The sequence below is a fragment of the Perissodus microlepis genome, chromosome 8 (genome assembly GCF_051167445.1).
Source record: "Perissodus microlepis isolate ML-2025 ecotype Zambia chromosome 8, ASM5116744v1, whole genome shotgun sequence".
NCBI lineage: Eukaryota > Metazoa > Chordata > Actinopteri > Cichliformes > Cichlidae > Perissodus > Perissodus microlepis.
In genome coordinates, this window is record NC_140468.1 from 12,624,647 (window position 1) to 12,651,433 (window position 26,787).

Consider the following 26,787-nt stretch of genomic DNA (forward strand, 5'->3'; position numbering starts at 1 on the left):
ATCAAAACACCTCCAAGTGCTATAAAATGCTTTATTACAAAATTGTGAACGATGCCTAAGCAAATCCACATTCAGGCCCATTTAACCCCAGCTACATTGCATAATTTGAAGATCTGCAAGGTTTTGCATAGAGCATAACGTGACTAAAAGTAAGTCATAAACCGGGAACATTTTAAAGAAGAATCATGTACAGCAAGTGTTTCAAGGAAATCAACACAATGACACCTGGTACAAAATGATACAAAACATCTTAAAATGAAAATTGTATCAATTGCAAATAAAGTTTATTTCCCAAGGCACATCAGTTGGCATTAGGTACTTAAAATGAGACATTCACACCAACAGTCTTCAAATATTTTAAAGTTTCAACTACTGTAGCCCCAAGAAGTGGCCATTTAATTTTAGTGTGTCAGGACATCTTTAGACAGACGTGAGAATATAAAAAGAAGATTTCACCAGCTGCAGACACTGTGCTTTTATGACTTTCCCTTGACTACCTAAGAAGTGTGCTATTCATATATTACAAAAATGATTGTGCACAACAAAGATATGAGACGTACAATAATGTTGAGTGAAAAACAACAAAGAAAACAGGCTGGATGACTTTCTCTAAAGAAGGCAAAGCTTTGCTGGGAAGATTAGAGTAATAACTTTTTGGCTATTAAGCCGCATAGTGTAGCATAAGCCTGTTTATTGCATGTAATCTCAATGCAGCGTGTTAAACAAAATGAGTTGAATGAGTCAAATGCAGGCCTAAAAGCTCTGCCAGCTCTTAAAATTAGTTTTTTTCCTTTCAGTCAGGTACATCTTAAAACTATCCCCTAAAGTCAAATAAGTATTGCTGACCAAAGAAAGACTTGAAATCGTTGCAGGATGTCTTTGGCAAAAGCAAATGCAGACTGCTACAACGGCATAAGTAAAACAGTGTTTCTCTTTCAGTTGTCATAATACAGAATAGTGTAAACAGACAAAATACTGCTGAATAGATGCATGCACTCAGCGCAGGTGTATAATGTGTATAATGTACTTGTAACAACTCCCCAGGTTCATGTGCTTATTCTAGAAAGAACGAATGGATGATAACGACAATAAAATTATCAGTACAAAGATAGAAAAATGTCTAGAGATAATGTTATAGTTCAATTTAATTTACTGTGGTTTGCTAGAAGAGGCCAGAAACAATTAACCTCACATTATAGGAAATCTAACCTCTGATCAAAATATATATATTCCTGGGATTTCTCAAAATAAAAACACAAATTTTTACACACTTTAGGAAAAAAAAAAGCTGTTCCCAGTAAGATTATAAGCCATAACTCGCATTGAAAAGTCCCACCGTTTACATTATATCAGAACAGCAACTGTTACAGACAGGACGTGGGACCAAGAGAAACTCTTCCAATATTAGGATGTGGGGCACTGATATCATAACTCTGGTAAAGTATGTATCTGTCCATTCAAAGTCCTCCTGGACCGGCATGAACAATGGCCCTTCTCTTCTCTTACTGGTACCAGGGGGTCTTTCTGACCCAGTGGAGGGTGAAACCTGCATCTGTCCGGATCTTGATGGAAGCTGCCTCAGCCTCTCTGACAGTCTCCTTCACAGACTGCATCAGGTTCTGAGCATTGTGGACCAACATCTCAGTAGCCTGAAAGGAGAAATGAAAATGAATAGAAATGGAGATTTGAATGATACTTTTCTCAGAGGTTAATTCAGTGAAATGGCACCCTGATGTCAAACTCTGCTCACCTGCTCTGACTCCTCTTCGCTGATGTTGGTACGACCCAACATGGTGGCCTTGACTGTCGACAGGATTTTGAGCTGAGTGCTGATGGTGGGAATGCGCTCGCACACCTTAAAGGAGATTAGAAACATTATTTATAAAAATACATCAAACTGTCTGTGCAAACTGGGAAAAAGAGGTAATGGTTGAACCACATGATGAAGACAACTTAAACTGACCTGCAGCAGGTTGGTCCGGATACGTTTGTCAGTGCACTGCTTGGCCACCTCCTTAGCCAGCCGTGTGACCTCATCAGAAGCCTTAGCGATGTCTTTGGCGCACTGGATGAGCGCACGCTTGTTTCCGCTGCCTCCACGCACCAGACGTGACATCTCCGCCATGAGAAGGGCCATTCGTTTGGCAGCGCCAATGATGTCATTTCCCTACAAGGCACAGCAAGAACATAATCAAAGTTTAAAAAAAAATCATCTCTGCAATGTATCTTATCACTTCCTCTTGTGGTAAATTATTGATAAGCTGGTATGTCAAACTGGCAGGGAAACCTGCTTTTAGTGTTTCAAAGAAAGATCTTTAGAACGCTCATAACAAATGAATGAAATTAGAGTCATTAGAACTCCCTAGAAATTATTTTCACAATACCAAAATGTGCTTGGGCTCAGGTTAGGCTCTTATTGACCTAAATGTAAAAGGTATCAGCAAACCTCTGGTATCGTCACATCTGCTGGGTTTATAGTGTTGACCTACTTTGCTGGACCATTTGCGGGCTTCATCGTGAAGCTGCCTCGCAGCCACCATCATGGGCTCATTAACCATGTCACCAGCCTTCTGCTCAGGGAACTCCTCATCTTTCTCCTCTGGGGGAGGAGGCCTTGGGGGAGGAACCTCACCCTCTGGGAGAGGAGGTTTGGGAGGTGCTGCCTCATCGTTAAGCTAGAAGGAAACAGTAAAACAATCGTGGTTAGGCGGTTACACAAATCATTGTGAACAATCAGAGGAGCTTTAATTTATTTTCCAAATCTAAAGTTGTACTTATATGAAAACTTACATTAAGCTGATCCAGTTCAGGAGGAGGTGGAGGGAAGTCTGGTTCTTGAGGTTGGAAGGCCTCCCTGACTTTTGCCACAGCACCAAGAATCTTATAACCAGAGTCCAAAAAGCCCTTCTGAAGACCTGGCAATTAAAACAAACACATGACCATTAATCAAAATGTGCCATATGAACATAAGACAAAACCTGTGAGAAACATAAACCTACTTGGATCCTGGATATTTCCAGCCACAGCCTTAGCATTCATCACCATAGGAGAGATCGTCTGGCTCAGTTCATCAGATGCAGCCTTCACCACCTCCCTGAATTTAGGATCCTCAGAATTTTCTACCTCTCGTTTAGCTACCAGGAGGATGCGGTTAGCTCTGCGGGCGATACTGGTAGCACCTGCGACCAGCATCTGAGGCTGGTGATTGGTCATCGCCACACGGCACTTATCCAGGTCCTTCTTTATGGCGTCCTCTGAGGCATCGAGCAGAGATTTGGTGTCGATGGCCTCGTCCACCAAACCTAGACATCCACAGGGAACCACAGGGAGTTATACCAGGACCAGGATATGAAATGATGTTCCAGCCGTTTTCAGGGTCTTTACGGCACCTTACCTGTCATTTTTTCTACATTGTCAATCCACTGGTTCTTCATGGTTTCAAAATGTTCATATGCTGCTTGGTTGCCGGGGTTTCTCAGCAAAATGCGAGCAGCAGATACCACCTAACAGGAAGGGGAAAAAAAAACATTAATTGGAAGTCTACTTACAACTGCTAAAAACTCATTTCAAGTGGTGAGAAACACTTAAGCTCTGTGGCTCACAGCGGAGCAGACACAAATACAAACACTCAACCATAACATACTTGCGGTGTTAAGTCTCTTGTCGACTTGACGGCAGCCTGGATTCCCTCCACCGTGCTCTTGTTAGCAGTGCCAACAGCAGCAGCCTTCTCTGCTGTGGTGCCAAGCTTATTGGCGTGATTCTCAAAGTTGGCAGCTCTTTCGTCAAAGACCTACACATGATCAAATAAAAACAATTATCCAAAATGGTTTCTGGAAACAACAGAACACCCTGCCAATAAATATAATACAAATGAAAAAGAATCACTGCAGTGAGATCATCGTTAGTAGTAGAGTGACTGTGCCGCTGACCTCATCTCTGTTGGGGGCGTCGAGCGGGGCGGTAGCGGCCACTGCCAGTAACTTGATGGGGGTAGTTGTGTCACTGAAGATGTCAGACACCTCCTGAGTCATCGCCTCTTGCATCTTTCCTTTCAGATCCTGAGATGAGGTCAGAAAAATGTTACAACCAGCCAGCACTCACACAGAGTTTTGCTGAGATTATAGATACACATCTGTTCTTATTTAGCTTCAGCAGCTGCATGAAGTGCATATTACAATATGATCATGGCTACAACACTATATTACACTGTTTTTTATTCAAGTTTACATTTAAGTAAGCTTTAGGGAAATAAAAAGTTTTTAGGGCATTAGTTTCCTCCACCCCTGGTAACCAGCAGAGGGAGTTGTTTGCCTGCATTCCTGAGTGAATCCTGTCAGAGAAGCTACAGACCTGGGTGGGAATGACTGAAGAATGTGAGCTGTCTTACCTTCAGGGCTGCTTGGAGCTGTTGAGCCACAGCACGTGCCTGAGGGGAGTCCCCTTCACCGCGGGCAGCCAGGTCAGCGAGTTGGGCCATGAGCTGCTCTACCTGCTCACACTTGCCAAGCAGCTCCTGCCTGTATGGGCCCGGCAGGGCATTGGCCAGCCTGTGGCCCTCTGCAACTAGGCCACGTATGGCTGCCTGGCCTAAAAACAAAAAAAAAAGTACAAATAACAACATATTTAATTTAGTTTGGCTTAGAAAAGTTATTTCTTTGTAAACCTTTGTTAACAATTCCTTTTTATAAATCCACAAGCTCTATGTTTAATTTAATAGTGCATCTACAGATAACAAAATTGACAGCTGCATAGGCAATTACCAATGTATAGCTTTGGGTATATAGATAAAAACATATCCCTGACATAGTTTATTACATAATAAGATTCATTTTTGGGTTAATTTTGGATGTTTTTTCCATTTTTCTTTTTCTTTTTCTAAAAATGCCCTGAAAATGTCAAAAAAAAAGTCCATCCTAATACACAAAGAAATATGTTCCAGTAGATGGTTTGGTTTGGCAAAGAATTGGAAGATTCATTTTACAATGAAAGAAGAAAAGCAAGTCAGCACATCTGAGAAGCTGGAACAAATGTGCTTTTCACATTTTCTTTTGATGAATAACAAAAGTGGTAAACCAAATATTTCACTTCCAGTTTCAGCACTAGGTAAGTGGAATATCTGCTCATTGCCGCATTGAACTTTGTCATCTCATGCAACTAGCTGCAAAACAGCCCAGCTGCTAAAAAAATCAGATCAGTGTCTCTTTCTGTAATATTTCTCATTTGCTTTTTCTCGGGGAAACTACTGTAGATATTTGTGGAACAGGCACACTCCAACTTTGTTCAAAACCACATAAGTTGTCCAGGTTTAAGTGGAGATGGGCCAAAACCAGGGAATAAGACAACAATGGAATGTCGAGTATGTGTATAATTTGTATACTCTGTAATTAAGCCACGGGAGCAGTGGAGTGAATATAAAGTGTGTGAGAGATAGACAGACACGAGGAAGTCTGGGAAGGATGCAAGCCAGACTCACCCACACCGCTGTCATCCACGGTGGGATTGTCAATCCAGCGCTGTGCCTGCTCGATTTTTCCTTCCAAGTGAACAGCTGCCTTTGCAGGCCTGCTGTTGGCCACAGCCTTGTTGGTTTTGGACTGCAGGTTCTGCAGAGCTGTTGCGATTTGTTTAGCCAAAGCTCTGGCTTCAGGCGTGTCACCTTTGCCCCTAGAAGGAATTAAAAACAGCAACCTAATTTATCACAAAGTTATGGCTGGAATGAGGTCTGTATCGCTATTAAATCTGGAGTTCACCTACAAATATGGTCAAATGAGAACTTTTTACTTAAAACAATCGCAGGTGCAGCCCATCATCCATATGCACAATGCTGAATATGAACAGCTCCAAACTGTCAAATTATAGTATGAAATTGGTAGCTGACAACCGTGACTGTACACATTTCTCATTTTTTCCTGCATACATAAAAAGAAACACCAATACCGTTTCCTCGCAACGAAAAGTAAACAGCAGGGATTTGATGATGATGACAGTAGCAAATGATTTAAGGGGTGAAAAAAGCATCTGAACAACTGTAGTAAAGTGTGAACGCACACCAGTTGGATTAGGGAGACACAGAGCCATCAATCTCACGCTTCACGTGTGGAAAAACAAAACCATTTTTCCCATTTTTCAGGCGGTTTTTAACTTACTGTCTTCTGAGATCAGACAGCTTGGCAGTCATGGCAGCGATCTCTCCAACAGAGCGCATGATGTCATCTCTTTCTTTGGGGTCTTCGCACATGTCAGCAATCTTTCTGGCCTCCATGAGCACCGCCTTGACATTCTCCTCTCCCTCTGTTCCACTGTTAGGGTCTGCAAGCCAATTCTGCAACAAGACAAAACACATGCACACAAAATAATCAAAACCATCAAATTGCACTGAAATGTCTGAAGCCATGTTTTCTGAGCTAACGACTCACCTGCGCAGCATCGATCCTTTTGGCGATGGCCTGCTTGGAGTTGGTCATGGCCTCCAGTTTCCGTGCAGCATTTTCCACCTTGCCCGTGAGCACATCGAGACCTTGGGAAACCTGCTGTGCCTTTTGCATGGCAACCGGGGATGCTCCATGACCTCTGAGATGGACAAAGAAAACACCCAGATACCATTAAGTGCACATTTGCACTTCTTTTGATCTACTTGTTTGTTTTTTACTGCAGAGCTTAATCCATATGGCCCACTTGGTTAAGTAAAACTTCCACACTTAGTGTCGTAATGCCTGATTTATAGACTCATCTCTGTTTTCGTAGAGGTAACAGCACCAGAGGTTAAAAGTGGATTATGGATTAATACCAGACAGCTGCTTTTAATCTAGTGTGACTCAGGACAAGACTACTTGAAGAAAGGTGCAAAAGAGGAAGACAATTATTTTGCAACAGCTGCAACACAAAAATGCAAAGCAGTGTTGTTAATGTGCACTTTACCTGGCTCTCATCTCAGACACCTGGTCTGTCATTTGACTCAGTGTCTTCGCTGTGCCAACTATATCTCTGCGCTCCTTCCCTGCACAAAGTTCACCAACTTTTCCGGCCTCATCAAGAATCTGCCGGATGGCCTGCTCACCTGCGTCTCCTAGAAAAAGGAAAAACACAAATAAATGAACTCAGAAATACCAAATACGTCTCTAAATTCACTTAGGCCACGCATAAGGATAAGGATGTGATTAGCTAAAGAATGAAGGGATTAACGTAGAGGAAACTAAGGATTATTACCTGGTTGAGCATTTGGATCCCTTAGCCAGTTCTTAGCCTGAGCCATCTTTGAATCGATTAGCCCAAGAGCCCTCTTCATAGCCTCTGTGTCCTTTGAGTTTTGAAAGAAAGGAATATATCAAAATGCTAAAAAGACTAAAATTACTGCCTCACTGTTATATGCTTGCAGCAACCAGTCAAGTTGGAGTTTACATCCATATCTGTGACATATCAACTGTTGACAGTTTAAAAAAGATGCCGATTTTGTCAGAGCAATAAATATAGATGCTGCAACAAAGAAACATCACATTTTGATGGATGAATGATACACACAAACACACATATATTCAAACCAGCAGCACAAATCACCATAGTTTCAAGGCATCTTCACTAGATCAGTGTCACCAAGTCACTAACCAACCAACTGTAAAACATGATGACAATCCTCCTTTCAGCTCCTGAGTTATGGAGATGAATAACAATAAACAATTGTGCTGTTGTTGCAGAACAACATGCTTAATCTTTGCCCTTTATGATATGAAACAACATCATTTTATTTTATTCTACAGACATTTTGTGGACTTTTGTACTACTGGCGTCTGACTAATTATGTGAAAGACATAATGTCAACATATGACATCCAGTGATGACCAAAACTTTATCAGATTCTCTTGAGTCTCCAGTTCTCAATGCCGTGCCAACAGACCGAACAGCTGGACAACCAGAGAACATAATTCATTTGGTCGTGGCTGTCTCAGGCATTACAATCTGCACGAGGAGTTCATGAATCATTTCACTCTTATTGCAGAATCTCCATATAAAACATTACTGTCTAGAGTCACTTTATTTTAACAGTTAATCTATTTTTCTATAAATACTAATGTTTATGTGAATCAAATTGAATTCAGTTGAATTCAGTTTCTACAAAAGCAGCTATCTCAAGGCAACTAAATGCAACTTCAGTTTAAAAATCAAGTGATCTGGAAGCTCGGACTTCTCACTCAGTCAGTGACTTCAGGGAAAATTTCCAGGCCCTGTCACCGTCATGATCAACTGTTAGTTATTTGAGTTAAATAAACATTTGGCATAATCCACATGCAGCATCGTTAAAATGTGTCACGCTCAGCCACGTAAAAACATGCCGTTTCCATTATTCTTTCCCTTTGTCGACAAAGGGTGTGCGTTTTTATAAAGCCGAGAGATTTTCCATTGTATCTCCGTCCGAGTGGATGGAAATACAACAATCTATCCAACAGCAACTGACTCAGCAATGAGCCTTCTCTTTGCAGAAGTCTGCAAATCAAAGCAGAGTCCTGCAGGAGCTTGAGCCAAGCATGAGACCAGATCAGATGAGTGTTTGAGTTAACTTGTTTTTCAGGGTAAAATATCCTGCTGTATGAAGACTGACTACAGAGTTCAGTAAAGAGTTTCAAAGCAAATCAAACCACATAAGCAGAACCAACCTCCATGATTAAAAAAATAAATAAAATAAAATGTAATGTATGTTTAAGCTAGTCAAAACCAACTAGATGAAAACCATGCATGTGATTCAATGTGACTAAAAATGGAAAGAGAAAAAACAGGTACAGACTACACAAGCAAAAAGGTGTGAAGTGATGATACCGGAGATGTGTGGGTGTATTACTTTATTGTTCAAATATGCTCAGCATGCAGCTGCTTTGGCATTAACTGACTATGTGTGTGTCTGTGCGTGTGTATGAGTACAAAAAGCCAGTGAAGTAAAGTGAAAGAGATATGCTTTGCAAACATGCATTCATTTAAGCTTATATTTATAAATTAGATGGGGTATGATTAATGGCATTGATTATGGTGATGATGTTAAATGACAACGGATATTTAGTGTTCATTAAAATAAAAAAAAACATTGAGAAAATGTGGTTATGCATGTTGGCTTAAACCAACAATTAGCCATTCATAAAACAAAATCCATATCAGAGTTTCTATGTGCTCTCCTCCATCAGGAGAAACCTGATGTTCATGGCAAGAAGAGATGAACACTCAGAGTCCTCCCTAATGATGCCAAAATCAATACTGCATGAGTCAGGTCAATCAATAACCCAAGCAGCTGAAGACAAGGCTATAGTGAGGTTTAAAGGACAGAGGAGGGGGGACACACAGATGTTGATACAAAGTCTTACTGCAAGGCAAACAAAATCCCAAAAAAAGGCAGACATTTCTGCACTTCAACCTGCTTTACTCTTCATCAACAAAACAAAACTCCAGTCTATAGTAGATAATAGTAGTTGAATTTATTAATTAATAGTAAATTTAACCTCCTAACAGTCTCGCTACTGAAAAGCACACAAAGGCACTACAAAGCACAAAAAGCCCACTCATCTCTCATAAGCATGCTGCTGTACAACCACAGGGCGACACAGGCAAGCCTTACCTTCTACAGGGGGTGAAGGGAGAAAGAAATGGTAAAAAGAAAGGAAGAGGGACATAAATTCAAATGTTCAACTAGACATACTGACTGAGAACCACAACAGAAAATAGACAGAAGTGACACAGGAAGGAAATTTTAGAGAGACCCTGGGATAGGAAAGGAGCTGCACATGCAGAGCTGAAAAACATAAAATAACCTAACACATTAACCGACTATACAAGAAAGAGAGAGGAGAAGTTAAGGCATGTGTACTTTGTTTCTAATTGTAATGAAAAAATCTCATTCACACCTGTCAAAGCTGATACAGTCTCATCATGATGAAACAAAGCACTTGTTACTAAAAGGGGCGAAAAAATACAGCTGAGAGTTACCATCACTTTATGAACTTTCCAGTTCATCGCTGATCTTCTATGAGTACATGGAAGCAATATGGGTGTTTTGTTTTCCCAAAGCACACAAAAAAACAGGTTTAAACACAGCAGCTCAAACAGCCACACAGACTGTAGCTACTCGTGTATATTTACTGTGTAAAAGCGACTCTGTGGAGTTTCATACTCATATAATTATACTGTACGAACCTTGTTTGCCCAAGCATCCTCGTCCCAGGAAGTCAGCTGCAGCACTCGGATGATCTCGTTTATCTCAGCACTCATCTTCTCAAAAGTGAAGTTACGATTCTTCAAGGCCTCCTCCACTCCGTGGCTTTCAGAGGTCTTGGTTGTCACATAAATTTTGATGCCTTAAATACAAAACGGAACTTGCGATAAGAAATCGGATAATCCAAATAAAAATGACTTCCCTTTTAAAGAAACACTGACTTGTGTAACAGTTATAGAGAACAAGAGTACCTGAAATGAGGATGGGCAGCAGCTCTTTGACAGTGTTCATAGAGTTGACGAGCATCACGCGATGCTCCTGATGCGTGAGCTCCTGCTGCCGCTCATCTATCATCTTTGCCATCTTCGTCATACCTGGAAAAAGGCAACAAAACAGAGTTGGAAAAATAACTATTTTGCACTGGTATCACAACTGACACTTACACTAGAATGATTACACAGCAAAAACAACTTCTGAATCTGTCAACTAACACAGCAAAATTATATTTTTACACGCTGTCTAGTTAAGACTTCGGCTAAGTAAGCTTGTACTGGAAGACCGACCTGGTCCCAGGTTCTTTGTATATGTGATCAGATCCTCCATAGACTCCACCACCTCTGCCACAGCCAAATACTCCAGGATGCCTCTGCACACACGGATTATTCTGCGAACCTATGAGAACAGTAAGAAAAAAAGAAAACAACTACTTAATCTAATTCAAAGACAAATAAAACAAGTGATCATGCAAACACACATTCACACACCCCTTTCACATTCCCTCTAATTACACTCTGATAACACGGCCAACTGACATTCCAACTTCTTTGTGCTGCTTCACTCCAGCTTTATGCGAACTGCTGGAGTCACCACTACACTATGCAGGGTGATCCCTGAGCTCTACCGGAAAACATGATTGCAGTGCTGACGGATGACTCCTGCTGACTGCTGCAGACAGGACTGGGATGCCTGATGTCTGCATCCAGAGTGCTGACCTGCAACTTTTTTCATTTCACTCTCTGTCCCTGAGAGGAAAAGATAGATGGGCATGACAGATGATATTCCCGTCTGATTTGAGATATAAGAAGTGTTTCTGTACACGTGCAGCATATTTATCTACGTCTCTGCCTACAGTACCCAAGAGGAAGGCCGGAATAGATACTATCCTTACAGCAGAGAAGCCTGTGACAGCAATCCTCTGAACGTCTAAACAGTCAATTAATAAGTCGGTGAAGCCCTTCCAAATCAACTGCTGAGCACAAGAACGGGAGTAGAAGGTCACTAAACCACCATCAAAAGTATGAAATGAATCTGGTGCTGTAAAACTGATATCTAGCAGCGTCACCTTATCAGTATTTTGTTGCCGTAACAAAACTGATGTTCTGACCTCCAGCAGATTTATTTTGGTTAACAGGTTTTCCATGTAAAATGAAATAAATGAATGAATGAATGAATACCTCAGCCTCATCAAAGGTGAGGAGCAGGTCAGAGGTCCCAGACAGGATGCCCCGAGAGCCATCGATCAGGTAATCCCGAGCAGGAACAGAGTATGGATCAGCTTTCAGCATGGATGCAGCCTGTACCAGTTTGGCGCACGCATTCTCCACTCTGTGGAAAGAAGAGAATCCATTTCAAGAGCCTGTAGAAAAATGCTTAACACGAGTCATGCTCATGGTACAAAGCCAAGTGACATTACAAGTAGAAACAACATAAAGCAAAGACAGATGGAAGCCTTAGCATGTAGCCATAACATATAGTAACTGCAATGTAAACATAACTTTGTTTCATTTCCTCTTTAGTATATGCTTTTTTTTTTTAAAGAAAAAAAAAAAAAAATCACACCTTGTGCAGTAAAGTTAATGAAGCGTGAATCCTTTTCATACCATCTTCCATAAAGTGCATATCAAGAACATCGCAGTTCTCGCTACACGTGTGGCAAACCACAATTCTTCACATATTCATTTACATATGGACTCAAATGAAGTGATCCTCATAAGATTTTACTCTAATTGTTGCTAGTTGCAATCAAATGTACAAAACACAAAACAAATACAGTCCTGTGCACAAGTCTCAAGCCATCAAGAAATAGGAAGTGTTCTTAAGAAATAGGAAAAGACCTGACACAGGAACTGACAAATGCATCTGACTGTTCAGTTAATCCATCTACTAATTACTGAATGTTCATCAGAAATGAACTCAATGGAAGGTTGGCTCTCAAGAAGCCATTTTTAAGGCAGGGAAAGGTATACCAAATTATAGAAGAACTAAACTGAAAAATGGAATGATGAATCCAAATTTCAAAATTTTGCTTCAAATCACTGTCAATTTGTACAGTGTAGGTCAGGAGAGAGGTACAATGAATGTCTACAGCCATCTCGACGACACAATGGTGACACGATGGAGGCGGTATCATGGTTTGGAGCTAGAATTCAGCCAGTGGTGTTGGGGATTTTGTCAAAACTATATGAATTAAGAACAGGGAAAAGTACCATCAGATTTTCATCCATCATGTGATACCATTTGGAAAGCATCTGTTTGGCAACAGCTTCATTTTGCAGCATGACAATGATCATAAACATACTGCCCTTACATGGGGTTTTTCCATTTGTGTTTGTGCATCTGAGTAAATAATTGTCAACTTTTTCAAATTTTTCCTAGCAAAATACAAAGAAATAATGGGTGGGTCAAGACGTCTGCAGAGCACTGTAAATATTTCCACTCAAACGAATTCTTAACTGAAAATGTGATGGCAGAATTTCTCTGGTAAGGAGCCCACACAAACGGCTAATAACAGTATCGTCAGCTTCCTCTATTTGCTCGCAGAAAATAGAAGTGTGTGAAATTGGCAGTCTGTTAACCAAAAATGGTCACGTCATACTCTAGCTGAGCATACGCAGTCATTTCTTATTATATACCCTAACCAAACTTTGTTATTTAGTTAGGAAGTTATAAATACACAAACTAATTTCTTCAGAATAAAAAGTTTAAAGGTCCTTTCACTGTATCTTTTTAAAATGATCTGGGGGTTTTCTCTATTTTGAAAACTTCAATGATCTCAGAAATACATTTATGTGATTTTAAAATCTATTTTAAATCATTTAAAAGTTTAGTTTGGAAAACGTTAAAGCACAAAATTAAGGAGTTACTGTTTGCTGAATGTCTTTTTATTCCTCGAAGAAAGACTGTAAAAAAACGGCCTAATTAATTGACCTTGAGTGGTGGTCTTTAATAAAAGACCATAAAAAAAATGGGTAAAATTTGGTCTCATGAGCAGAGTCTAAGTAATCAAGTCTGGGACTGGTTAAAAGCTAAAGCAATGTCATGTGTTGTACTGATTATGAGGCAAATCTGTGATAGTGGCTACATAAACAAAAATGGCCTGACTGAAATATTCATTCTGTAAACAATCTTTTGATACAGAAGTTATCTTGCTTTCACAGGACGTGATACGAGATCCGAGAGGTGGGGTTCAGAGGGGAACCCCACCTCTCGAGTCTGGCCTTGGTCCAATTTAACCCCTGCTTTACAGAAATGTAATGATCAATAGCTGCCTCCTGGGTGTGGTGTACTCTGTGACTTGTAGAGCAGTAAAAAAAGAAAAAAAAAATGCAGGCTCAGCCATTTGATTCATTGTCGTACATGCCACCTGCAAAATATCTCAGCCATTTTGCACATCGAAACAGGCAGTAAGCCAAGAAACAACACGTTTCAGTTCCCACGGTATACTGACTTCCTACATTTGCCTACAGGCTAAAGGGTTCACCGGTAACAAGGAAACATTACTGCTATAGACTAAAGGGGCCAAGCAAGAGACAGTCGGTTAATCAAGTCTTGTGTAAGATAAAGGCTAATATATGTGCATGGCATCAAGGTTGACATGAATGTGTGTGTCTTTGCAGAGCCAGCCAGCACTGTCCTTCAGTGTGCACCAGAAAGAAAAGAGCCATGCATTAACTGGATCCCAGCAGACACTATATTTAGTGAAGGAGACACATTCCAGCGCATGTGCTGATGGATGACAACAAGGTGACGATGTGACTTTGAGGCGCCAAATGTGTTGAGCCTGACGACCTGTGCTTGCCAATGCTTTTCCCTGACCTTGGGGTGGCCCATAGGACGCCCTTTCCCCCCTCGCTGACTGCAGTTTCTCATATAATAAGGATCAGTCAAAAACTGTGATCGAGACAGGCAGCAGATAAGCACAAACTAATGGCTTAAGCAATGTCAAGCAAGCCAGGGGAACAAATACACTGATTAAATGGGGACATCTCTTTTCTATGTCAATATCTACATTTTTTCTGTAAACAAAAAGCAGCAGCCAGCGACTCTCATGAGGCCCCACTTCTTAAAGGGTAAAGGAACTCCTCCCAGATCTAAAAAGTATTTTTGTTACACCATGGCAAGACTGAGGCACTTAACATGCCATGTCTGACCTTTGCCTGGGCACAACCGGCCATTACTGCAACAGATAAAGAGAGAAAGAGATCCAAAGGGAAGCTGATGGGTTCCACATACTGAAAGAGACATTTAATCCAAGAATTTGAGATGTTTGAGATGAATTTGAGGCATTTACTTACTTGATAAAAGCTGGTGGCATGTCCCTTTTCATGAGCTGGTCTTCTGTGGTTTGTACAGTCTCCTTTCCCACCTGGAAAACACAAATGCACAAATGAGTAAACATTAGACACGCACAATGTAAAGAAACATGACATTTAAAGTAAACACAGTGTGTGCAATAGCGCACCAAGCTGACCGTGATGGGAAGTGTTTGGGAACATATTGGACATTTCTGACTTTAGAAACTGAAAAAAAAAATCCCAGCAATTTTTCACTAATCAATCAACTGCTGACAATAAAATAGATCCATCTGGGTTTTAGTGATATTAAAGGTCAGCACAATAAAATCAACAAAGTGTTATTTGATTGTTTTTCCTACAATCAACTTAATTTCACTCCATATTTTACACCTTATCATCAGTGCACCTGCTGTGACTCTATGCTCCGTAATTGGTCTTTACATGGCTGGCATAGAAACTATAAGTGTGGCCAGGGACAGAGAGCACATGTGTACAAGTGCATGTTGGGAAAAGAGGTGTGCAAGCCTAAATTACCTATTAAATAATGCATGCAGACTTTCTCTTCTCCAAATGTTTTACTTGCCAGGTACTCTGTGGCAAATAAATAATACAGGAATATATTCATCTGCCTTGTGCCTCAGTGTGGTGGCACATGTCTCAGTTTTCATGAGAGACAGATTTAGGAAAAGTGAAGTCAAAGTGTGGTTATTCTACTGGATTGTGTCCATGGGGTTCTCTGATTCCATCACCCCTACTATTCTCACAAATTAGCACAATTCAAGAATAATAATCTAGATAATAACCATAAATAATAGCAAGGATACTACAAACCACTTAGTTACAAAAAAAAAAGGCAAATTGGTTTACTTGACTAATAGATGATACATATACTCTTATCTTGCTTTTGTTATTTATGTACCTGCTGTTCACAGGTCTTATTATTTATAGAAAGTCTTTCACCTCTTCACAATATTCCCACAGCTTTTAGCCTGTGCAAAAGTAGTCTGACTCAACAGATAAATACTGGCCAGTGATATCACCAGATGGCATTAAAAGCAACTGTGACGCATGCACTGCAGCCACAAACTTTTCTGGGGCCTACAGGTCATCGGCCAATCTTTAACCTGACAGCTCCTGTCAGATTGCGCCAAAGTGTGAATAGCGCAGTCCAGTATATTTAACACAAGTGAGTGGGCGTGTTCACTATCCATGCTGCTCCCTCATGAAGCGAAATGTTTCCAGTTGTGGAAAACCCGTCTGACACAGAGTATTTAGGCAGATATTTTATGATATGATGGTCCCAAAGCTCACTGTGAGAACAACCAAAAATCCCAATAACAATTTCACATTTAACCAGAAGGTGTTATGTATTCTTCCTCTGTAAATTAAAAGCCAATTAGCCATTATATTCACAAACTGTTAAAGATAGCACCAGTAATAAAACAGCCGACACGAGACACACCCAACACCCAAGCTTCAACTCTGACTAGTTCATCAGTCATGAGGATTTCTGTGAGTCAAAGCTTAAAGCCCCTGTACAAAATTTAAACAGGGTGGACACAGTCTATTCCAAAGCTTTTATGCAATGTGACCACAGTACATACATCAACTGAATGTTATATGCATGAGTAAAAACTTTGTAACCACAACTTTCCTCCTTAGAGAGTCTTGCTGTTAATCAGGCAGTTTTTCAGAATGATGTCCTGTTAGTTGTGTAGCGAAGCATTACAAGGCAGCTGCTTGGGGGATGCCAGGCCTTGGTACAGTTATAATGTGCAAAGCAGCTGAACGCCTCCTCTCCATCCAATGCTAAAATGACTCACCTCCCCCAACCATGACCTCAGCTCTGCGGGGAGGCACAACTCACCCACGTTGAGCCGCCATGGGTGAGAGATCATAGGCATTCATCCTTACGGAGCATACTGACCAGTTTAAATGAGATGCGTTGCTGCACAAACCTTTCCTTTCACATTAATATTGCACTACAAATCAGCTGAATAGTAAAAGTGTTGCAGAGTGCTAGATTATGTGTGACGGTGTGATTTCCTGACTGTCACACAATTTACTCTTACAAAGCATTTCCAACGTGTTTCAATGTCCTGAACTCTTTTGAACCCGCTAGGCAACACACCAGGAATCAAAATTTCTTCTAAGTTCTTCAGTTACGTTTGCGGAAATATATCTGAATTTTGGACAAGACAAAACAATTTAGAGATGTCTAATTAGGGCATGGGAAATAATGAATCCAAATCCTGGCACAACTTTCAAAGTGTATTTTAATCTCTTGGAAGTTCCTTTAAAACAGTGACTTCTGCTTTTGCTTTTCTTATTCATGATGCATTCCTGATGCTACAGTAAGCAATCCCAGTGAGCTTGTCAGTGTGTCTGTATACAGCCACTAGAAGAGCCATTCCAGATGGTTGACGTGGAGGCAGTAATGGAGCAGAGCACACATGCATCTCCTCGCTCTGTGCTCACTGGACCTGAGGGACTCTGAGTAACTGTGGGGTTATAAATTAGGAGCAAAGGTTGGGCCAAACCAAAACTAAAGCTCAGCCGGGGAGGCCGGAGTGGCAGGGAGCATACGCCACCCTGACATTCCTCCAAAGAGGCTCTGGGAAAAAAAGCCAGCAACAACTGATGTTGGGATATTTTTAGTATTTAAACTACTTACTCAGTGCATCCGAGTGCATTTCCTTTTTCCAGTCTTATCTTGCTTTAAAGCTTTGTCATACTTCTACTGATCCACCTGCAAAAAGTATTTTGCACAGATGCAGTAAACTAGAATGATGAAAAAAATGTAGCTTCCTCGTGGTTTCAGCAGCTACTTGATTAAATTATTTGCTTATCAGCCCTAACAGGAACAAAGCATAGCAATGCTGAAGGTCTTTTATCAACAGCTATATGAGATTATTTGCATATATGGTCTACTACTTATAGATTACTTTCACACCTAACAAGTGCTCGAAGCACTTGTTAGGTGCTCGAAGCACTTGTTAGGTGGGTTAGGTAAATAAATCTATTATGCCAAGGGGGCTCAAGCAGCTCATGAACGACTTTCCAAGGTAAGGGTGATTGTGTAAGCTCTTCACAGAACTGTTAAAACAACACTGCTATTTATTGAAGCTCAAGTCAAGTTTAGACATGATCTGAAACTGAACATTCATTTAACAAGAGCTGAGTCATATTGACCCCGAAGCGTCGCACAGGAGTCTCTGAAACTGAGCAAATTTAAATTTCTTGATACTGTCACTGTCTTCCTTTCTATCCTCCCTTGTCGTGCCTCTTCCTGTTGTGTGAAGTTCAAAAATTGTTTTGCACCAGCGATCCAAACAATTTGATGTAAAAATAGAACTGTAACCAAAGTTTGCAACGCTTGTTGTCGAGCAGTTTGTGATGCCTGGCCTCTTTTACTATTTTGAGCCTCTGTCGTGATTTTGGACCACATTCCTGTGACAGCAGCAAAGCCCTAGTTTGACATTAGGGTTACAGCTTGTGATTATTTATCTCTTGATTTGTCTCCTTGTTGGCCTAAGAGATTAATAGTTTCTTCTGTAAAACAATAGAAGATAATGTCCTTCACTAGTTACCAAAGCCAAGAATGGCCTGTAATTACAAGTCTTGTCCGACAGCAACAAAAGTTGAAATGCAAGGATATTTAATTTATAAAAAATCAAACTTAGTATAAAGAATAATACTGAACTGAGACCCCTGAAGCCTATACTTTGTATTTCTTTTTTCCAGATTACTTTTCTGTCAATTTTATGGTATTTTTCCCCCATTTAATTACTGATATCAAGACTTGGGGAAACAATGACATGAGGATGTCCGGTCACCAGTCATTAGTAATTAAAGCTATGACAGCCAACCCAAACCACAATAAAAATCCTCTATTTCTCGAATAGAATCTAGCAAAACAATTTAAAGAAGCACAGCTGTTCCCTTCCAGCATCTTTTTAAAGCCTTCCACAGATTTAGTGTCATCTACTTCCAAGCTGCTATTACAACACTTTTAGCTGTGTGTCCCATTTGAGCCTAGAGTGGAAACACTGGCACTCCTGTGTTGTGAAGTAGCTTGATAAAGTGGCTGCTCCTTTAGCACAGACTCTGCATTGTTGACAGGAGCCCATCACTCTTTCTCGAGAAGAAAGGCGACTCTGAAAGCCTCCAGACTGCCAAGACACAGCCTGCCTTTCTCATGTCGGGCAGTTTTAACACAATACTGCGTTAGTCATGGGGACCTCAAAGATCTATGATTGCAAAATTCCTACAAGCAGTGCTACCACTAACCCTTAACACCATATAAGAAAATAAACTACTACACTTGTTTTCTCAGAGAGAAAGACGCCGATTTCCACAGTAAGTGTCTCTGAACTGCAATCTGATGCCAAAGCACTCCATTAGCTACCTTTGATCAATAGTCTCAAACCAGGAAGTGCTGCTTTTTAACATATCAAATGGCTTTTGACTAATAATGATTCAGAAGGGCAGCAGAAACATTGTGCTTATGGCATTATCACACATCTTCCAAGCGGTGTCCAACATGTTTGTTTGTTTGTTCTTATTTGGATCAGTAAACACTTATGCACGGTGTGTCCAAATCCTATCATCTGCTTGAAAGTCACAAATCAATTGTTCTGCTAGGAGAGGCAAAACAGGCTCTGTGGCTAGAGAAATACATCACAACTACTATTTCACAATGCAGGAACTTTGCAGCTCACAGCCTTACTGGGGAACAGCATTCATACTCATTGTCCTTATCTTAAAAAGACGAGTGAGTCAATAAAAAGCATGTTGCACGTGTTCACTTCCACAGAACAAGGACAGCTAAAACAACACATTTAACAGATAACTTTTAAGTGCTAGAGAGGAAGCCTCAACTTCACATTTGGCCAACCAATGACGTGGTTCCATATAAAACCTATTTGTCACTATCTGATTGATATAACTATTTCCATGAAATGTAGGACTGTAACTTTACTTTATATTCCATTAAACTAGACTACAGCTCAGCTTGTTTAGCAGAAAATGAGGGGGAAACTATTCTAAAAAGACAGTCTAAAAAGGGAACTGATGTTTTTGTTCACGTTTACATGAAAAGAATATTAATTTTCAGTTAAAATACAGACTACACTGGTGTAAAAACGCAAACTGTTGAGTTTGAAAGAGTCAAAGACTTTAAATATCCATGAATCTGTTAAAGGACACAAATCATTACTGCCTCTGTTCTCCTACAAAATATAACTACACAAGGTACATCACAGAAAGCTGAACATAGCAAAATAGCCCCAAGTAGCAGCTGATGGCTTAAAGGGGTTACTAGAACTTCATGTTTGTTCATTACTCTATCATAACTAGCATGAATGGTGTCCACAACAGAACTAATCATAAAAAGAAAGTGCCGGAAGTGTGCCGAAGAACATGGTTTGTCTGACAACGTGGAAAACAGCAGCTCAAAGGTGGAGTGGCTAAATGTTGAGGTTTCCTTGGGCAAAATACGGTATCTCCAAGTTGCTTCTGATATTTGATTACAACATGGACAGATGTGATCGCAGTGAATGTACGAAAGTTAAGTTAAAAGCTAAGTGCTCAAATAGGGTAAAAAAGAGGCAAGTACAAGTCCTTGTCTACACCTGACTTGGAAATGCATTTTATATTTCTACTACTCTCTTTGCTGCTCCAATATTCTTTCATAAGTTTCAATTGAGCAATTTTAGAAAGCCACATCCGTGTTTTAAAATACATTTGGTAATACTGATTGCAGTGTTTTTGGGGAACACAAACTGCACAGGAAACAATTCCAACAAAATCTTGAATTTTTGTTTCTTGGGGGAAAAACCCCCCCACAAAAAAGATCACCCCAGGTGCATTTTGTGATTTGTCATAGTGTGCTCTGGAGTCGTAAACACCCTGCTGCTGAGGGACAAGGGTTTCCCTTTGCTTTCCTTTCATTTGTTCAGAGAGGGGCTGACAGCTGCTGGGTATTCCTGACTTGGCTTCCTGCATTTCCTTTTCAACTCAACGCTCTGCTGTATTCTCCTATCCCAGCTCATTTTCATCAGAAAAAGCTAAAAATACACAAACTTTGCATTATGAATTGATAGTGCATGAGCATGAGGACTAGTAATGTGTTCTAGTTTGACTATACAAACATTTCACAGTCCATAGTTCTCATATTGCTGCCAAGATAATAGAATCAAATGGAGAGCTGCATGAAATTGTTTCCCTTGACAAAATGCAGGAAGTTTGAGTACCAGGTAATAGGAAAGGGTTTCTTTTGTTGGCCTGTGAAGCAGTTTACTTAATGAGCTCATTTGTTTCCCATCTCTAAAGGGTTAGAGAAGTGGGTGATTGAAATTGCTATAAACAAAAATACTCAAATACTGATCACGTCACAATTAAGTATTTAAAAATTCCCCTAAAAGCACCCTCATGTTGCATCCTCTGTATTTCTTTCAAAGTTTAAGGACATTCGAGAAGATATTAAAGGCTTCCAAGAGTGTTGCAGATGTGTTGTGCAGATTGAGCAAAAAGCATGAGGCCAGATTTCTCACACAACCCACTAATCAGTGACTGCTGCCGAGCCCAGCTTCCAGTAACTGCATTTCATAAAACAGAGTGATATTTTGTAACCTCCAGAGTGTTGCAGAAGACAGTAGCTTCTTTATCCCAACAAAAACTCAGTGATCTACACAGAGAAGCATCTCCACAAGTCACGTGATCTCTGCAAACAGGAAGAAACTGGATTTTTTTTTTAACCTTACACCTATAAAAAGGAGGTATAAAAATAATGAGCTACAACAGGCCTGCACAGCCAACCTTAAAGGCTGGCTACTGACACAGACAAGTATGCTCTCCATTTATCACATTAGGACATTATCAAAACTCTTAGAATCATTAAATATATCAGTCTTTTTAACAGTGATATGTGCCTCAAAAATGATTTTACTTTGTCAGATTAAAATGACTGCTAAAATTGAAAGACATCAAAAAAAAAACAAGCATCAAATTTTCATGACAGGATACTTTCTTTTAAACATTTTCAGCTTTACAAACAACTTATTTCATTTTCTTGATGTTACCATTGCAACACTCATTTGTGCAACAAAGACAATCGTTCTCATTGCACAAGCATATTGGTTCGGCTAGAAATCGACCAGTCAGCCACAGCATAGCCACATCCTGCAGCTAAAGATATGTATTAGGCTAAAACTTGATATCACTGACAAAAAAAGAAGCTCCTGACATGTGAAAACATGGTCAGGGAGTAAAGTTGTTCATTCAAAGGATCAGCCCAATCCCACCTCCCCCTCCAAAATGGGATAAATTCCTGCCTGTTGGGAATTCTTCGCATTCCTCACATTCATCTTTAATTGAGATCTCGCTCATTGTCTCAATGAGGAATAACTAGTCATAGATATTAAATGAACACAGAGTATATGACAGTAGTTTGTGATGTTGCTAGAGTAACAATTATGGTTCGGGGCTGCACTTTTATCTCCATGCATCTGCTAGAATAAGTTAAAAATTAATCATTTGTACCTGATCTCTTCAGACAGGCTAAAGCATCCAAGACATCCTGGAATCTCACCTTCCTTTTTAGTCAGAAAACCTGGTGCAATCATCTTAATAAGCAATTTAAAGATATAATTACTTGTAACTTGCTCTCTGTTCGATTTCTAGGTCATCTCAGTTTTTTGACTTGATTACAGTACTTAAGCTTCTGCTCTGGAGATCTTGGACAGAGTTAATGGGGGAGGAAGTCTGTGCAACAGATGGTTTTCTGGGAAGCACAGACAATAAAGCAAATAAATGGCTTTTCTTTGACATGATCCTATCCCGACAATGACTAAATAAAATCCAATTAGAAGGGTTCATCCTTTTCCCTAGATAGTAAAGATATACTTTCAAGTTAAACGCTTAGGTTTTTGTTTTCAAGCAGACTCACTTCAAGTAACTAGTACAAAACAGGTGCAAAAATGAAGAAGTTCAAAAGTCATTTTTAGGAAAACAATGAAATATGCAGGGAAAAAACACCAACAGCTAATGGACTAAAATAAACTTCTGTTTTCTCATTAGATAAAATCAAAGATAAGGGCTACACGGTGTATTTGATTACTTATGTAGGCTCTGCAATGTATGACTCATGGGACTGTGACCACAAGAAATTACATCGGATCCTCAACTTCAGTGATCTCATAACGCTGTTCATGTTGTAATGTTGCCACAGCAACTGGAAATAATTACAGACTCGTGCAACCATTCATGCCACTGTTGGAAACATCTGATCACAATTCACAATGTCCAGAAAGCCTGGATGATTTCATCCTAAGATAGCTGAGGATACACAGGACATTTTCATGTGCTACGACAAGCCCTGTTTTCATGTTAATTACTTGGCCGAAATAAAAGGTTTCTACACTAAAAACTTCATTCTGTACTTTTTTAACAACTGAGTGGCAGAGCAACTTGACCGCTAAATATCTAAATATTAAAATGTATTACCGAGCCTTATTTAGCTCTGCTTTGGCTTTGTTTATTCAATGGTTTGTTGTAAGTGGACTGGTAATGAGCTCTTGTGCTAAATCCACCCTAATCATGGGGTTAAAGGGAGTCTAAATTTACTGCAGTCCACCCAAAATGTTCCAAAAACATGTACCATTTAGTTCTTAGACCTGTCAAAATAGAAGGTTTGCTCTTGAAAGACAGCAAAGCAGAATAGGCTCCAGCATGGGTGGAAAGGGGGTATTATAAGGGCCCTTAGAGGACAGAAGCCTGTAAACATATAAATAATGGACACAATGAGGTGCAGACCTGTTGTTTAAGAGTGGGCACTGAGGAAAAACAAAGCGTCAGAATGAAGTAAACCAGACTGAAATTCTTATAGGCCATGAACTGTAATAAATAAACTGCGAGGCAGTGGTAGGCAATCCCCCTAAATGAAACATTCCTTTGCTGACGCCAGAGTAATTGTCCAAATTTATTGCCCGACAAGTGCCAGAGGTTCTGGGCTCGACTAGGCTGACAGACTGCACAACACACAGGAACCATGTCTGCCTCAATTTAGCCTGTATGCTTTTCTTTCCATATAAGCCACAGTATCTGACAGGGCCCTCGCTTCCTTTGTTACAAACTCAGCTTGTGTTTCAGGATAAAATTGACAGTCATTTCCTAACTAGCTTCCATGATAGATACAATGTGGTTTTGAGACATGCCATTATAACTACATCACTGAGTCTAAATATAATTGAGGCAACAGCTGCATCTGGTGAAGGGGGTGTGTATAATTTAATGTTTTAAAAAGATAGGTTGGAAACACATAGTTAATAGGCCCATAGACAAGTTAATTACCATATGGATAGAAAAAGATAACAGACACAAACTAGATCTGATAGCCAGATTCACTATAGTGCATCAAGATTACGTGTATGATGACAGGGTCTATTTAAAAAAAGTGTGGTTCTAGGTCATGGGGTCAATAGCAAGTGATTTCCGTGTAACATGAGGACACACAGAGCAAATCGTGACTCGTGACTAAGGTATGAAACACACGCAACTCAAAATGAATTTTTGCAGGTGAATATTATACACACAATGTCATATTTATCAGTTACTACAAATATTATCAGTTTTTAAAATATAACATTAAGCTTAATACTGAAGGGTTGCAGTTTTTACATTAGTGCAAAACTTCCAAGCCACCCCTCATTTCTTTATATTTGATGAATGACTGAATGCATGAAGCATAAGAAAGGCAACCCACTCAAGTGATGAACCAAGGTTGTGTCCACACAAAACAACTTAGCAAAGAATCTATTTTAAACTTTACAATCTGACAGGCATAAAATAGTATTTTCCACCACCAATGTGATTCCCGGAGAGTATTAGATGAAAAAACAGATCCGAAACATGGTCTTCAGCTGATCCATCTACTGTCCACTGAAGCCTCATTAGAAATGTTCTCAGTGGAAGGGTGGCTTTCAAGAAACCATTACAGGGAAGGGAAACGGGAACAAAACGCTGAGTTATGCCAAATTACACAAGACCAGGACTGAAAAATTAGTGGTAACAGGACTTGTTGAAGTGATGAAATATTTGGTTCAATATTTAAAGAGGAGGTCAGGAAGCAAAAGGCAGCCATGTGAAACAAGGTGGAGGCTCCTTCATGGTTTGGGTCTGCATTTCAGCCAGCAGTCTTGGACAGCTTGTCAAAACTGAATGAATTATGAAGGCAGAGAATTACCATTCAATTTTAATCCACCATCCAGTACAATCTGGAAGCATTTAATTGGCAACAGCTTTATTTTACAGCATGACAATGATCCTAAACATACTGCCATAGCACTCAAAGAAAAACACAGTGGAACACTATCTGTCATGGATTGGCCTCCTCAGAGCCCAAACCTCAAAATTATTAAATCAATGTGGGATCAGCTTTACAGAGAACAGAACAAAAGGCAGCCAACATCCAAAGAAGAGTTTTGAATGTCCTTGAAGAACCCTGGAAAACTATTCATGAAGACTACTTATAAAGAAAGCTTGAATAAGAGAGTTCAGGCTGTATTTAAGAATAAAGGTGATCATAGCACATATTGATTTTAAAGCTCATTAGAATTGTATAAAGTGTGCGTTTTTGCTTTATACACACTTTATTTCCACACATTTTGAACATGTTTCAATAAATTACTGCACCTACTTCTCATTTACACACTACAGCTGAGATTCCTAGTCTGGTCCTACAATCTTATGGACCAAATACACATGCACACGCTTCTTACTACTTACTATGCCCCTTTCATAACTGTTTTCACGCATTAGTAGTGCACTGATAGCTGAATATTCAAATGCATATGATATGTAGTGCAGTGATGTGATTTGCAGAACTATTCATAGATGATCACTACAGGTGCAGCTGTTCTGTGCAGCCGAGTGATTAAAGTAAAAAGTAATTCACTGTGGTCCTGTACCTGACTCACACATTGCAGCAGTGCCTACGTCAAGCTATGGCAGTCATGTACAGAGGAGGAGGCAGGGCATATCTTCAAGGGGAAAAGGGCGTCACTGCCCTTTTGCCCCGAGTTAAATAACTCCAAAAAAGTTTCATGGCATTCCCTAATCCTGCCATTGAACACACATTTGGTAACCGCATTAACACTCTGCTGAGTGAAGTGTTGTGTCCAACTTCACTGGAAAGTAATGGGTGAATGGGACAATGCGACAGGTAGCCTACGACACTCGCCGAGCTCAGCCAAACTTTACCAATGTGATTTTACACAGAGAAGAAAGTTACTCACCCGAACAAGGTTACTAACGGCTGCCTGAACAGCAGCTACGGGCGCCGTCAGATCTGGGATACCTTTCCCATCAACTTCACCTTCTTCGTGCATTATCACCAGATGGGATATCTGCTGAGCCACCGGCTCCAGGATACTTTCTATCGTCTTCGTGTGAAAAACCGGCATGGTGACAACTTTAGAACACTATCTAAGTAAAAATTCTACCACCAAAGGCAGTTTTCTCCAAATCTCCCTCTACAGAAGCCTAAAACAATCCACGCGCGATCTTTTCCCCCCCAGGATAGTCCTCCCGTTCGTATGAAGACTACAAGTACAATGAAAACATGAACGCGAAAAACTCCCAGCCAGAGAGTGAGCGCGAGCAACCTAAACGTCAACCAACGGTTTCCGCCTTCTTCCCAATCAATGAACGAGAACACACGCTTCCTAGATTGTGATTGGTTATTAGGGCTGCCGCTCCGTATCGGGACCGCCTTCTTCCATACTGACGAGTTTGCTAGAGATCCAAGTGCTCCCTAGATTACGTAATAGATCCTCATCATATGTCCTAAAAAGGGAAATATGTGTCTACTGTTTGAGAGGGGAGTGCGATTCCAGTAGCTGTGAATTAACTAGTCGGGCTTTCGGCCCCGCTGGCCCAGAAATCGGAGCTGTGGAGATCAGATTACAAACCCTTCCCAAAACAAACAGTATACTCCGCAGGGCACTCCGAAATTATCCTCAA

At 40.3% G+C, this 26,787-nt stretch overlaps 1 protein-coding gene across 1 annotated transcript; it reads right to left on the reverse strand.

Annotated features, from left to right (window-relative positions):
• Positions 1–13: 13 nt before the first annotated feature.
• Positions 14–26,428, reverse strand: LOC146381503 (vinculin). The gene is made up of 21 exons (XM_084937571.1): positions 26,061–26,428; positions 14,767–14,837; positions 11,647–11,797; positions 10,756–10,864; positions 10,444–10,566; positions 10,174–10,334; positions 7,210–7,300; positions 6,922–7,069; positions 6,420–6,573; positions 6,150–6,325; positions 5,477–5,667; positions 4,391–4,590; positions 3,933–4,061; positions 3,644–3,793; positions 3,395–3,503; positions 3,000–3,302; positions 2,791–2,915; positions 2,490–2,675; positions 1,964–2,167; positions 1,751–1,855; positions 14–1,649 (listed from the first exon to the last, which is right to left on the reverse strand). Exons 1-21 carry the CDS (start codon positions 26,226–26,228, stop codon positions 1,503–1,505), a joined length of 3,201 nt encoding a protein of 1,066 aa, XP_084793697.1. The 5' UTR covers positions 26,229–26,428; the 3' UTR covers positions 14–1,502.
• Between the last annotated feature and the right edge of the window lie 359 nt (positions 26,429–26,787).